We start from the raw sequence: 14,009 nt of genomic DNA on the forward strand, positions 1-14,009 counted from the left end.
CAAATGTTATTCTCTGATGTGCTTCTCTTTTTGCTTTTTGCTTTTTGCTATGCGTCGTGAGTTTGAGGTTAAACAGATCACAGCACTTATCACACTTTGTTAAACCAAATCCAAATATTCTTAGTTAAAGAATTGATGGAATAGAGAACACGTACACAGTAAGCACTCACATTTCCCTCCATTTTGTCAATTTAGGTTGATTGTACTTGCCTTTGATGCAGAAATGTTGCTTTTCATGTGAGTGAAGGCTAAATAATGCTGAGTAAATTAATTATTTTACTGTATGGGTTTGCTTTATTGAAGACAGATATTTCTATCTTCAAATGTATTGAGATGTGTGGTTTCATGGCTTTCTTGCTACTGAAAAAATTCTCAATTTCTAAGCTTAAAGAATTTGAGTTTTGTACATCATAAAACCATTCAGACAGACAAATACAAAGCAATGTTGCCTAGTTAAAAGGTTGTATTGTTCCCAATCTGATTCCAGATGTGTATTATGGGGGTTAATATGTCAGAATTGGCTCATTTTGTATGGTAAACTTTTGTGTTTTGATAACTCTCTTGATATTGATGCATTGATTTTTGATATAATGTGAAACGGAGCACACTATATTACATTCAGTACATTTCTAATACTATCTATCTATTCTTTCAGTACAACAAGCACCTATTTGTACATATCGGACAGACAAATCATTCCTACAGTGACGCCCTGCTGGAGTCTGTGGACATTCGTCAGATTTATGACAAATTCCCAGAAAAGAAAGGAGGACTGAAGGAGCTGTATGGAAAAGGTCCCAATAATTCCTTCTTCCTTATAAAATTCTGGGTGAGTGTTACATCCACAGGATTGAGAAGTATCGTATAAAACGGCAGTGTTCAAACTGGATTGTATTTCTATGCACGTCAGTATGAATATCATTGTGAAATGTTTAATGGCAGAATCAGGAACATTCTGCTCAGGTTCGTCTTCATTGATTGGGCGTAATCAGTCTACACAGAGGAGATTGCTCTCTTAATGTTTGCAGAATGCACTCGGCTATATTTGGACTTGCATAGCAGGAGAGCTTTTGATCAAAGCAGTCACTAATTCAATGTAATATCTCCAAACAATGGAGTGACCTGGTTGCACTCCAAATGGCTGTTTAAACATTGCATGTATTTCCTCCCTGATGCAAAATGCTAACTAGCGGCCGCCAACAAAGTAGGCCTGTATGCACTTGGACCAAGTCCCCTCAAATTCCTTTTGAAGTGACCGACCAATCTACATTTCAAATGAAAGACAGAATCTGCACAATAATGAATGTATAACTGCTTTGCTTAATGAAGGAGCAGAATGTTGCAGGGGGATGTCTCCTCTTTTTGAATCCATAATGAACAGGATGTTCAGGGCCATAGAAAGGCTGCACGCCCAGAGTAGACCGGTTCCACCTTGTTTATCCGTCTTTTTACATTAATTTAGTTCTCTTTACAATCGTGTTTCCAATATGTACACATTAGAGGTTTCTTCAGATGTGGCTGAGATGTTGAAATGTTATATGCGATGTACATGTTTAATTTTGACAGCTCTTGATTAGACAATGACAAAGAAAATTAATTTTTTTAGATTCCACCAAATTTAAACCAAATTCTGACTTCCTCTTCCAATTTCATCCTGGATACAGTATACATGAACTGTATGCTCGTCTTTATGTGTGTTGTCTTTGTAGTATTCAAGAAACCAAGAGTTGGTAGAGACCAAAAAATGAATGTGTAAATATTCCATATCAACTTCAGAGGTATATGATCTTGTTTTCACAACTTGTTTCTGCTGCTCCCAAGTGGTAAAATATAGAAATATTATATTGCAGGTTCAATAAAGAGCATTTCTCTTCTTCAAAAACTAAAGATATGTTTTTAACCATCATCAGCCCTGAGCAGCTCCTCCATTTCCTTTGTGTTTTGCATTGTGAGAAAGTAGTGTGCATCAATGGCACATTTAAAAAGGTTTTTTTAGAGGACTCTTAACTTACTTAGTTGTGTCACTTTTCTATATTGTGAATACACAACATGATCAAAACCTGCTCACAATTAGTATGAAGGAAAAAAACTCGACCAGACTGGTGTATCAGCCGATATTTGTATTTTTTGCAGATATGTTGTTATTGGTGTATGACAGCTTAAATAAGAAGTTGCAGAACAAAAATGCCAAACTATGTTTGAGGTAATTTAAAAACAGTCTCCATTACATAGTTTGTCCACCAGAGAGCGATGAATGCATTTTTAAACTGTAAATTGTCCCGATGAATGATTTTGATCAGAGATCTTTAAAAACATCAGCCCAAGGGTTTCCATATCTAGAGTGTTTATTTATGTTTAAAAATGTGCGAAATATTATCCTTTTTAACATTTCATTGGATATGTTACAAATAGTCCATATGAATGGGCATTACAAATATTCACTGGGATTCTTGATAATTAAATGTTTAAAATTGTTTGTTACCATTCAAATAATGAATATACACACCGGCTTGTAAAGACGTAATTACTCAATTAATTTGGTCCATGACTTTTCTCCTGTACACCTCGTCACCATTGTCACTACTATGATTTTATTCATTTTAATACACTCTATTTACCTCTTTATACTGTGGTTTTGTGCATTGTTTATTCCTGTAAATTCAACACAATACCTGTAATACAATACATATATTAATTGCCACTGACTGCTCATTTTTATGTTCCTCTTTCGCCCAGGCGGACTTGAACTGCAACATTCAAGACGATAGTGGATCTTTCTACGGAGTCACGAGTCAGTACGAGAGCTCGGAGAACATGACCATCACGTGCTCAACCAAGGTCTGCTCCTTCGGCAAGCAGGTGGTTGAGAAAGTCGAGGTATGCGCTCGAGTCTTTTCTTTCTGTGAATCAGAACAATGACTAAAGGATGTGAATAACAACACGTATCCACACAACACCAATATATCTTTAGGTCACATACTATTTTACTGAATACATTTTGTTCTCTTTTTCCTCAGACAGAATATGCGAGGTTTGAGAATGGACGCTTTGTCTACCGGATAAGCCGGTCTCCCATGTGTGAATACATGATCAACTTCATCCATAAACTAAAACATCTGCCAGAGAAATATATGATGAACAGCGTGCTGGAGAACTTCACTATCTTATTGGTAATCACGACCCTGACCTGAGTGGGCGAGAGGCCACTCCAGGACTCTCATTATTCTTCTTTTCTCGCTGTCAGGGTGTGTTGGTGGGCTGGGGGGTTGACAGAGCCTTGAGATGAGTTCCTCTTGTTCTTGCATTGCTCTCATTCCACAGGGGAGGAAACGCAGTGTGAGGAGCCTCATTATCTGCAGGGGGAAAGGGAGGATAAGAGTGGGAGAGAAACACCTGTTATTATCCATCACATGTGGTCCTAAAGTATCATTCAGCACTCCAGAGAGAGCAAAAAACAAATAAAAAGATAGGCATAGATCTTTACATGGGGGGCCACCAGGGCCCACACGCATCTCAAGCTGAAGATTGATATTCATTCTAGCCTTAAGAGGCGTTTCCTAAGGCATCATGTTGGAAACTATCACAATAGATTAATGAGCACCTCATATCTGTTTCTAAAGCATCTTCAAAAGCTCTGAAATATTCAGGAGGAACTAAAACCGACGCATATCAGTGAAGTAACAGTGTTTCTAACTCTGGGGGGGGGGGGGGGAGGGGCTGAGGCGACAGGTGCTGAACATAGGGTTTCAGACAGCGGGTGAATAACGGTAAATCATACAGATAGTGTGAGAACAATTAGGTGTTTTTAAACATTAAAGAGTATTAAAATATTGTTGGAGAAACCCCAAATATAAGTATGAACCTGGTTTAACCCTTTAACTTCAACCCAGTAACTGAAAGCTGTAGACTGTGGATGTTTCTATTGTCATTTACCACATGTATTCTTTAAGATCTATGTATTTTGTCAATATACAGAATGCAAGTAAAAAAATGTAACTATGTCACCGTCTCCAAAGTGTATCCAGTCCAGAGAGTTTGCATTTAGAAACTCGCAGGGTTTTAGGAAACATGTACAAATGTAAGGTTAGAAGTTTACAGCATTTGAACAGCGTTTGTGATTGTTATCCGGAGACGAGACCCTTGGCCCTTTGATTCTATCCCTGTGTTTATGGTTTAAAAAAAGATGGCAACTCCTTGAATACTGGTCTGTTCTCTCGCAGGTGGTGACGAACAGGGACACCCAGGAGACGCTGCTGTGCATGGCGTGTGTGTTCGAGGTTTCAAACAGTGAGCACGGCGCCCAGCATCATATCTACAGACTGGTAAAGGATTGAGGGGCTCCGAGCTTCCCCTCCCCCAGCCCCCCCCCCCCACACACACACACACACACACACACACATACTCTTTTCATGGACTTACCAACCTCAAGACAAGTGGCAGTGCCTCTACCTGAAAGTCACACCTACAATGCTTTTTGGTCATGGTATTGTGTGAAGTCAGTCGTTCTACATTTGTTTTAATATAAAGTGTTTGTTATTTGTCTGCAGCTGTGAATTGCGGTACAGTTGTTTTATGTTTAAATACGAGGATTCTCGTTTAAAAGATGTTGAGTTGGTCGCTGTCGGATATAAATGTGGCCGTTTCAAGATAATTTACTAGATTAATTTAGTAAATGGAACTATGTGTGTTGTCTTCTTCTGCTTTGTTATGTAGATTCAGAAGGAAAAAAGGATGCTGGCCTTTTCTTTCAGCAGCCTGGTGTGGTCTGTGTAATATGTTTGAGTGTTTCTCGTGCGTCCGTAGTTGATAATTTGTGAGTGTACATACTGTAGAGATACAGTCATGCACCCACAGCCAATAGATTTTCCAAAGAACCTTCACTAACAAAACACAACGTGAACAGTTGGAAGCTCGTGGTTTTGAATATTGCTGAATTACTGCTATTTTTTCACGAAAACTCTGCTCTCAGTGGTATGTTTATCCCTGTTGAAGCACACCAAGTCTTAGAAACTAACAACAGAATTATTGCACTGTGAAAATACAAAAAAACATTTTGCCTGCATCTTCTCCCTAAATGTAGAAAGTCTTACCGACTGCTCAGCGTTTCTGTGCCGCAAACAAGTCTTTTCTCTGACAACTGATAGGAGGATTTGAGATTTTAGACAGGTGTAAGTACTGCGAAGATTACTCCCAAACAGACTCTCCTCTTGTCCAAAAGCACTTTGTTCCCCCGCCTGGACTTGCCTTAGCGATGCTAACTTTTTTTTTGTTCAAGCTGTGATTTTAGAACAACATTTTCAATAATCAGCACATTATAAATCACGTCTAGACAGAAGGCCTTTGTTTCGTGCACCGTGGCTTTGCCCTCGTAGAGGCTCAGAACATCGCTCTCCTCTGGGCTGCTGGTGTAAGAGCTCCAAACCAGAGTGGCGCTGCCTTCAGGTTCACACTATGTTCACATGTTTCTGTGGCCTACGCCGATCCCGAGCCTTAAACATGGTATAGCTGTGAGAACTCCAAAAGATGCCCCGTAAACTGTGATCTCCACGCAGGAAAACTCTTTTATGTTTGCGTTGTGTACGAAAGTCACAATCTCATCTGCCAAAGTGTAGATGTACAGTGCCTTAGAATACACCAACATTACCCTGTGCTTTGTTTTCAGTCTAAAATCAGTTGTGCGGATCAAACAAAAAGAACTCACTACTATGTGACTTGGTACATCTTTACATCTGCGACATTGTGTTTCCTCCATTTGGTACGCTCCTAGAAATACAGTTTGTGTTGACGTCAAATGCAGCTCTCCTATGTTGAAGTTATACCACAGGTTATATTCTCCTCTAACGCTGTAAATGTTCCTCCAATATCATCCTTTTTTTCTAAGGGTGAACTATAAACACAAACTGATTGCCTTTCTTGTTGTAAAAGACCAAAAATACAGAGATACAGTTAATCTTTTGTCCTGTCCTGCATGGTAGCAAGGAAGTGCCTTCGGTATACAATGTCCAGCTTCAAAAAGCTCAAACAGAAATTTCAATAGACCAAAAACGAGACATAAGTTAAACCAATCACCACATTGCCTTTTTTAAAGGATTATTATGACAGCTGGAGGAAAGTTGGTTACTGGTAAAAAAAAAGATAAATGATATATTCATTTTCATTGATTCACAAATGATGTATTTGAAGAAAAGCTATTTCTTTGCTTGAGGTCAACGACTGAAAGACCTGCTGATGATGTCCAGCCGCTGACTCGCAGGACGCCAACTCGTACGGACACCTCAGCTGTTTGCTCCGCGCACACTTGCAGGTTCAAGTGTGTTTTTAAAAAGGTTTTCGGGAAACATTGTTTCCTCTCTCCTGAATCCGCGCGCTCGCACCATGTACAAAATACCACAATGTTACCTTTGATGATGCAGCGACACAGCTGTGATGTCCTCGAGGGACATGCGCTAGCTTCTATAATTTATCTTTCAGAACGAAAAGGGAACTTTATTTAATGATTATACACGACAAATTGTATAACTTTTAATGTGGTTGAAATTGTATCCAAAACCTGTTTGAGATGCTGTTTTAAAAACAAATTTTTTCACAGGTGCTAGTGTGGACGAGGCCGTCAAGGTTAATGCTTTTCACCATAAGGACTAGAGCTACTCATACAATTATAAAGTATTTTAAAGAAAGAAGCTCTATATAATTGCAGACAATGTCTCTGGTGGATGCAGATCAAGTTCAGTCAATCATTCAGTATTTTGCCACGGTCCTGTGGACACTGTGGAATTTTAATAGGCTTTCTTTTCTTTACGTTACCCTGTGTATCTGTTCACTTTTATTGATTACTTAGTGAGATGTTTTCTTAATGTACTCGTATCCAGTTGTACTTGGTTTTGTGATGACATTGTCTGTATATTGCAAGCCCAATAAGATGGTATGGTGATGTTGCTGCTGCACTGCTGGTTCAACACGAAAACAGCAGGACTGATGCCTTCGACGGCACGAATGTCTGGTGGACCATTTGAGGAGAAAATGGACACATAAAATAAAAAAAATCAGCCACGTAGATGAATCATGATATAAACATATCAGCAGTTTAGCTCTTGTTATTTGTAATTTTGTCGAAAGAGTAGGTACTGGTACCTTTTTGTTTAATGACCATTTTCAGATGGTGGCTTTAAAGTGATTTATCACACGGCTCACATATAGTTGTCATACACACATTTGGGTTTTGTGTGCAGACTCGGTTTTTTGTTGTTGTTGTAAAAAGGTGCTTTGTACAAAATGATATATCTTAGCTTTTCTCGGTACAGATGTGTGATATCTTTTCGTATCCATGACAGTAAAGTGTTGGACAAAGGAGAGAAAAGGAGCTCTGCTATGTTTCTGTGTTCTGCATCGGGTCTTGTCTTTGCTCCGTAACATTATGATGCCTTCTTGATAATAGTAGTTTTTCTTTTTAGCTTTCTAGATACTTTGTATGTATACAATATTGAAGTTAAATAAATCTGAAAATAGATTGCTTGCTTTTGTTGTCACTTCAACACTCATGGTTCTGAAGCAATCCGCACGCTTTGAGTATTTACTGAGGATGCAGTGTTACAGGATTCTGTGGAACTGAGGCCTGATTTAACTCTTTAGGTACAGACACCTCCGCTCCACCGGAGATGGAGCCGGTCACTTGCTTTATGTTTAACCATCTGTGTCCCTGTTTCACATGTTAAACAAATATCATCGTTGTATGTATCCAGCTGTCGTAACAGAAACCATCACCAGAGGGAGACAGTTTAATTTTGAGTTTAACCCATAAGTTGAGGCACCAGTAAATAGTATCTAATGTGTAATTCAAATTCAGTCAGATAAAACATTTGAAAGAAAATCTTTGCTGCTGTCATCTAAATATACTGAACGCAAAAATAGACCAAATACTAAAAAGCTCAACCAATAATTATTCAGATATCAGCTTGTCAACTAAAATGTAAAATGTTTCCCTGTTTTCCTGCTTTGATTACAAACATCATTGATAAAATCAAACTGTCAGATACTATTTTAACTATATCAGTGTGTTCCCTGGGGTTTGTAATCAACCTTAAGAGGCAATAAGGATTCTTGCCAAATGTGAGTTCACTTCTAAAGGCATGTGGAAGGACTCCAAACCGAATATTTGGTCTGCAGAAAATCTGATCAATTACTTTTGATAGAAAGTGGTGCCCATAGGCCAGGAGAAATCTGAATATTTTTTAAGAATATAGCACCACTAAGTGGTCATTTATAAATCACTTTACACTTAGGTTAATAACTCTTGAATTGCAGGGAGTACCAGCAAAATAATGTATTCTGTATTATGTAGTTCAAGGCCGTTTTACATGTTCACGTGTGTACTCTGAGTGACCCTGAGTCATTTACTTTAGGGTAAAATCATGCCTTTTAATGATTCAGTTGATAACATTCAAAAAGCATTTTTGTATATTTGTTGAAATTGTGTATACATCCCGACAGAAACCAATTAATGAAATAGAAAAGAAGACACGTTGTTATCTGTGACCTTTTTCTTATCCTGAACTGATTGGACAGACACCTGCTTGTGCCCGTCCAGCTTGTAAGAACGAATACCCGGGTTTGTTGTTTACGTTCATTGTGATAATTCAGATGAATCTCTTTAAAGGGACGAGCTGTCAGTTTGGCTACGTTGCACTGCAGCTTTGTTCTCAAGATGTCATTTAGATAACACGCTAATGTCACTGTAGAAAACCATCTGGCGGGTTAGGAAAGCTAATTTCATTGGAAAAGACTGAGCAATACGGGGTGTTTTTTTTTGGTTGGACCAATTTTCCAATCTATTTCACTCTTGTTAGTTGCTGAAGATTATCAACAGTGCAAATAGAGGTAAAGATTGACAACACTTTATTTTGATTATGACATATTTAGAGGATTGAGTGCTTCCAGGTTTCAAATGAGTTTCTTTGGCTGTGGTCTGACGAGACTCTGCAGACTCCACCAACCATTACTGACTCTCTCTCACACACAAAGTAGTCCTCTAAAGCCGTAAGAATAAAACCAATCGTATAGATTGTAACACCACAAGATGCCTGAGCAGATACTGACACACTTCTCACACAAGCAGAGTGCACAGTGCATGGCCACGATAGGTCTCAAACAAGCAGCAGCCTTGACAACCCCAAATAAGTCCGGACATCGGGCCTTTCTGCGGACAAAGATGAGCAGCAGTGGGCTTTGAAATCTCAAAATCCAGAAACCACTAAAGCTGAAATATGAAACTGTCAATGAGACGTAATAAGATGAATGAACTAAAGGCTACCAGGCTCAAAATTATGAATTCCAGCATTTTTAAAAGACATCCCTTTCCTTTGTACATTATCAAAGAGTATCAAGGACAGATCAAGCAAAGCAGCACAGTCGCACTTATCCAACAATCACTTAATACTCTTTTTTTCCCAGTTTTTCTTTGGCTGTTTTAACACTCCGCTATCCTCTCTACAATCTGAAAGTGTCATATACACAATCAAATATCTGTCTCCTCTCACTTAACTGAACCGAAGCAAACTGACCCTGAATATTCAGATCATGGAGCACAAAAGTGTAATCCAGCATGTTATACAGAAAGCCTCTTTGTGCGTCTGCCAGCCTTGGTGGCTGCTCGACAATAAACTGTTTTTTTCCTTCGTTCTGTATCATATAATAATTGTGAATTAATTAAAAGTATGTCACCGTTGACAGTTTACAATGTACACAATCAGAACCTGCGGCTGCATTTATGATACGAATTCAATGGTCAAATACAAACAAACTTAAATCTTAGAGGCCTATTCAACACTAGTTGTTATGTTAACACCATCACATTTCGTATTTTTAGAAGGAGTGTCCTCTGAAGGTATCAGTTTATAAGGTCAATGTGAACTCAGTAAGGACAATGAGAGAGACCTGGAGTTACAGGTGAATCAGTCTGTCACACAAACACAGCTCACGTTCTCAGTGTGTTAACATTATTATTTAAATCCTTTTATTAATGCATTTCTTATTTTTCCGTTTCCACTGAGTTTTGTGTGTTACATTTGGTTAATTGGTCTTTTTTCATTCATTCTCTCCCCTTCACTCATTTGCTGGCCTAACTCTGGTGCCGATTAATTTTACTTTAGCCTACTTGTTCTATGTTCTTAAATCATGATGTATTTTAATTGATGAATGTATAATTATATATTGTGTTGTCCACTCAGTTACATTTGAATCCAAATTGAGCATCTTTTATGACACATGTTCACGAAGTGTAAACGGTGTGAGGATCCTTTTTGACATTTCATAAAGAGCATTGGAAAGATATATACTTTATTAATCCCCAAGGGGAAATTAGTTCTCTGCATTTAACCCATCCTTAGTTATTAAGGAGCAGTGGGCTGCAGTGATGCGCCCGGGAAGCAACTGGGGATTCAGTGCCTTGCTCAAGGACACTTCGACTTGCAACAACTAATGGGGAGAGCCGGGATCGAACTGACAACCTTGGGGTTGCAGGACGACCCCCTTACCCCACTGAGCTACACAATAACCATCATAAACCTCCAACATGTCACAGAAAATAACAACTGCTGACGCTTGCTGGTGGTAGTCATGTGATCACAGCAGACCTCGTGAGGGCAGTCCTTCATTTGGCCTCAGGGCAGTGCACAGAAGGACACATGGGACCCTCACACCTTCAGCTCCATCAGCAACATCTCGCATCCGGGACGCAGCGCGCGCGCACAGAGATGACTCGACTGCGCTTTGCTCCTGACATGCGGATTTAAGTTGTATAGACTGGCTTAAAAAAATATTTCTATTAAGAAGAAACACAGGTTAGCAGACGTTATTGATGGAGGCGGAGGACAGTAGGATCTCGTTGTGGATCTGCCGAGAGGAGAAACTTGTCTTCGGCTTGTCGAAGCGCACGACCTGCGCTGATGTGGTCAAAGTGCTTCTGGAGGACCATAACTCACAGCACGGCCTCTCCACAGCTGCCTGCCCACAGTCCTACTGCATCGTGGAGAAATGGAGAGGTTTCGAGAGGATGTTACCCAACAAAACAAAGCTGTTGCGCCTTTGGCTCGCGTGGGGAGAGGAGCAGAGGAACGTGAAGTTCGTGTTCGTGAAAAGCGAGGCGTCTTTGGCGAATCACGGAGCCCGGAGCGCGGAGGCGCGTGTGGTGCTCAGCAAACACAGCCCCTGTGTTACACATGGCACTGCACGGTCCACCACGGGGGGCATCCCACCCGAGAAACAACGTCGGGTCGTCAGGAAAGCGTTCCGAAAGTTGGAGAAGATCAAAAGAAAGAGGGTGAAGAGAAACGCGTCCACTGCGGAAAAGATGGAAACTTTGGTCCATCTTGTGATTTCTCAGGATCATACAATCCGGCAGCAAATCCAGAGGATTACCGAGCTGGACGCGGACATCGATACGCGCGAGGCAAAGGTGCACTGTGACCGAATGCAAAGACACGGGGTTAATTATGTACAGGACACGTATTCAGTGGATGCTGCGGCGGCTTCCGGTCGAGATGGAGACAACGTGTGTTCGACTGAAACTCTCGCCAACTTTGAAGAGTATGTCCGGCAGTGTGAGGAGGTGGTTCGACTACGAGAGGAGCTGTGGGAGCAGGAGGCCCTCATAGATATGCTCACGGTGCAGGTGCAGGAGGAGCTGAACCACCGCTGGATGCAGCGGAGGAAACAGCCGCTGCAGAGCGAAGACGCAGAGCCCGGCGAGGGCGCACTATCCCCGGCCAGCACCGAGACAGACACCTCGTCAGAAAAGGAGCTGTTTTGGGAAGAAGAGAGGATCAGGACACAACTAGAGGCGAGTTCATACGTCGGTCTGCGCCTCAACGCGGATTTAGAAGCTTTTAGAAGCGATTTAGAGTTGACCCAGGAGCTTTGCGGAGCGAGGGAGAAGGAGATGAGGGATTTGCTGGAGAAAATAAACACTTTGGATGAAGAGGAAGGGACTGTCAGCGATGAGAGATGTGGCCACGGGACAGAGGATACGATGGGGATGACGAGCACTTTGGAGAGGAAAGACGAGTGGGTGGAGCAGGCCAGGGGTCTGTCCAAAGCTCACAGTGTGAACGACGACGACTCAGACACAGGTTTAAGTTCTCTGCACAGTCAGGACTCAGACAGCCAGCCTGTGTGGGAGTCACTGGTTTAGGATTTATCTGGTTTAAGATTGATCATGTTCCAACCTCTATAGAGTCTCAGGGATCATATTTAGTCTTAAGTAAACATGGATGACGAATTGAATAATCTCAGATAAGGTGTCTATTTGTTTAACTTCATATGGCATCATAACAATCCTCATTGTCATATGTTTGAACCATCCATTGAAGAACTATATGTTTTTATTTGTTGGGGTAATAATCTCACCAAGAAAGTTGTTTTGACGTAAAAATAAAAGCTGTTTTTGAAACTTTATCTCATTGGTTTCTCTTTATCTTTTTTGGATGTTAGAGTCAGGAATGAAGCAAACCAACGAACAGATGATACCACAATGATTCTCCAATCATTTCCACACCCTCTGACATGTAAATAAACACCTCAGAGACAGCAGCCACAAATCAAAGGTCTTTGAGATCTTTCTGCAGATTGAGAACATCTCAGCGATCACTGTGACCCCCAGACAACTGAGCGATAAAGAAGACCCTCATCATATCCAAACATCTCAAGCAGAAATGACCTCCAACAGATGATCAGATATTGTACTGTCTGATTCAGACAACATTAACACTTTATTCCCAGGTGATTGTTAGTGTAGAATGACTGCTGTTGAACTTTATCCAGATAAAATCATCTCACAGCTGAAACTTGTCCTCCTGAGTTAAGGACACACCGCCTCCATGTTCTCTGTCAGCTGCTTTGAACAAAAGAAGACACTTCACCCTTCATTCCCTCAAATTGCACATGTCGGCCTGCCTGTTCCTGAGTTTGACACACTGGCGACAGGAAGTGGCTCAAATTAAAATCTAAGTATCACAAATCACCTTTATGCCAGTGTTTGGAGGTTTTAATCAGACCACTTGTACAAGGGTACATCTTTTCTTCTAAACGTGCTTTGAGATTCTGACAAACAAACTAACAAGAATTAACTCTCAAATAGTCTGTTGGGGAAGACCTTGTACTGGTATTTCAGATGAATGTTGTTTCTTAAAAAGGGAGGTTTGAGACTCGATGACACAATGTGTTCTCCATGACAACATGAATTACAATAGTATGAAATCATAAACTTATTGGGAGAGCTTGGGGTTCAATTATATGCAATCAAGTGTAAGTGTATAGTATTTATTTTGTTATAGCAGCGTGTATAGTTTCAATAGGTAAAGCGGTAAAGCCAGAGACAATTTTTCATATTGTGGACAATAAAGTTTTAAGTAAATAGCTGTTTGTGAGGGCAAACTATCCTCAGTTTCCCAAAAATGTCTGGCAATGTCTGAAACTCAAAATGGTCGTCACAGAGATAAAAGTAAAAGAAGAAAACACACACACACACACACACACATATACAAGTCACCTTAAGTGTCTTGAATTTAGGGCAGCATCATTGTCTAACAAGAGGATGTACTGTGTTACACCTGCTGAATGGTGGCCTTCCTGCCTCTTGACACACAGCAGCACTCTCCTCTCTCATATGCTCTCTTTTCATTTTCTACTTTGTAGCACAGAGGAAAATAAATTAGCTCGACCTGATGAAAAAAAAACATTATCTCACATGTTACAAGCATAAATATAATAGGCTACATAGTAGTAGTAGTAGTAGTAGTAGTAGTAGGAACACATGAGCTCATTCCTTTGTCTTTTATTTCAGATGAAGTCTGTGAAGTCTTTTTGCTGAGCTGGCATGGTGAAAGACACAATGGGTTTTGAGGATTGTCATACAAGCCTATTTCCGAAATTCTGTCTTTTCTGTCATGTGAGGATACATGTACAACTCACATCCCTGTGCACGCTAACAAAAGCCATGTCAGGCCCTAACAAAGGAA

At 40.4% G+C, this 14,009-nt stretch overlaps 2 protein-coding genes across 6 annotated transcripts in view; both read left to right on the plus strand.

Annotated features, from left to right (window-relative positions):
• tead1b (TEA domain family member 1b) overlaps positions 1-7,507 on the plus strand; it is a 40,585-nt gene extending 33,078 nt beyond the window's left edge. For all 5 annotated transcript variants that reach the window (XM_056413192.1, XM_056413193.1, XM_056413195.1 and 2 more), the window contains 4 exons: positions 656-829; positions 2,737-2,877; positions 3,018-3,170; positions 4,221-7,507. In XM_056413192.1, the coding sequence (XP_056269167.1) occupies positions 656-829; positions 2,737-2,877; positions 3,018-3,170; positions 4,221-4,334 (582 nt within the window). In that variant the 3' untranslated portion in view covers positions 4,335-7,507. The remainder of the gene's footprint in view (positions 1-655; positions 830-2,736; positions 2,878-3,017; positions 3,171-4,220) is intronic.
• Positions 7,508-10,642: 3,135 nt separating this feature from the next.
• On the plus strand, positions 10,643-12,419 carry rassf10b (Ras association domain family member 10b). The gene has a single exon (XM_056413197.1). The coding sequence runs from the start codon at positions 10,853-10,855 to the stop codon at positions 12,182-12,184; it is 1,332 nt and encodes a 443-aa protein (XP_056269172.1). The 5' UTR covers positions 10,643-10,852; the 3' UTR covers positions 12,185-12,419.
• Positions 12,420-14,009: the final 1,590 nt, after the last annotated feature.

This window comes from Pseudoliparis swirei, chromosome 4 (assembly GCF_029220125.1).
Source record: "Pseudoliparis swirei isolate HS2019 ecotype Mariana Trench chromosome 4, NWPU_hadal_v1, whole genome shotgun sequence".
NCBI classification, from domain to species: Eukaryota; Metazoa; Chordata; class Actinopteri; order Perciformes; family Liparidae; genus Pseudoliparis; species Pseudoliparis swirei.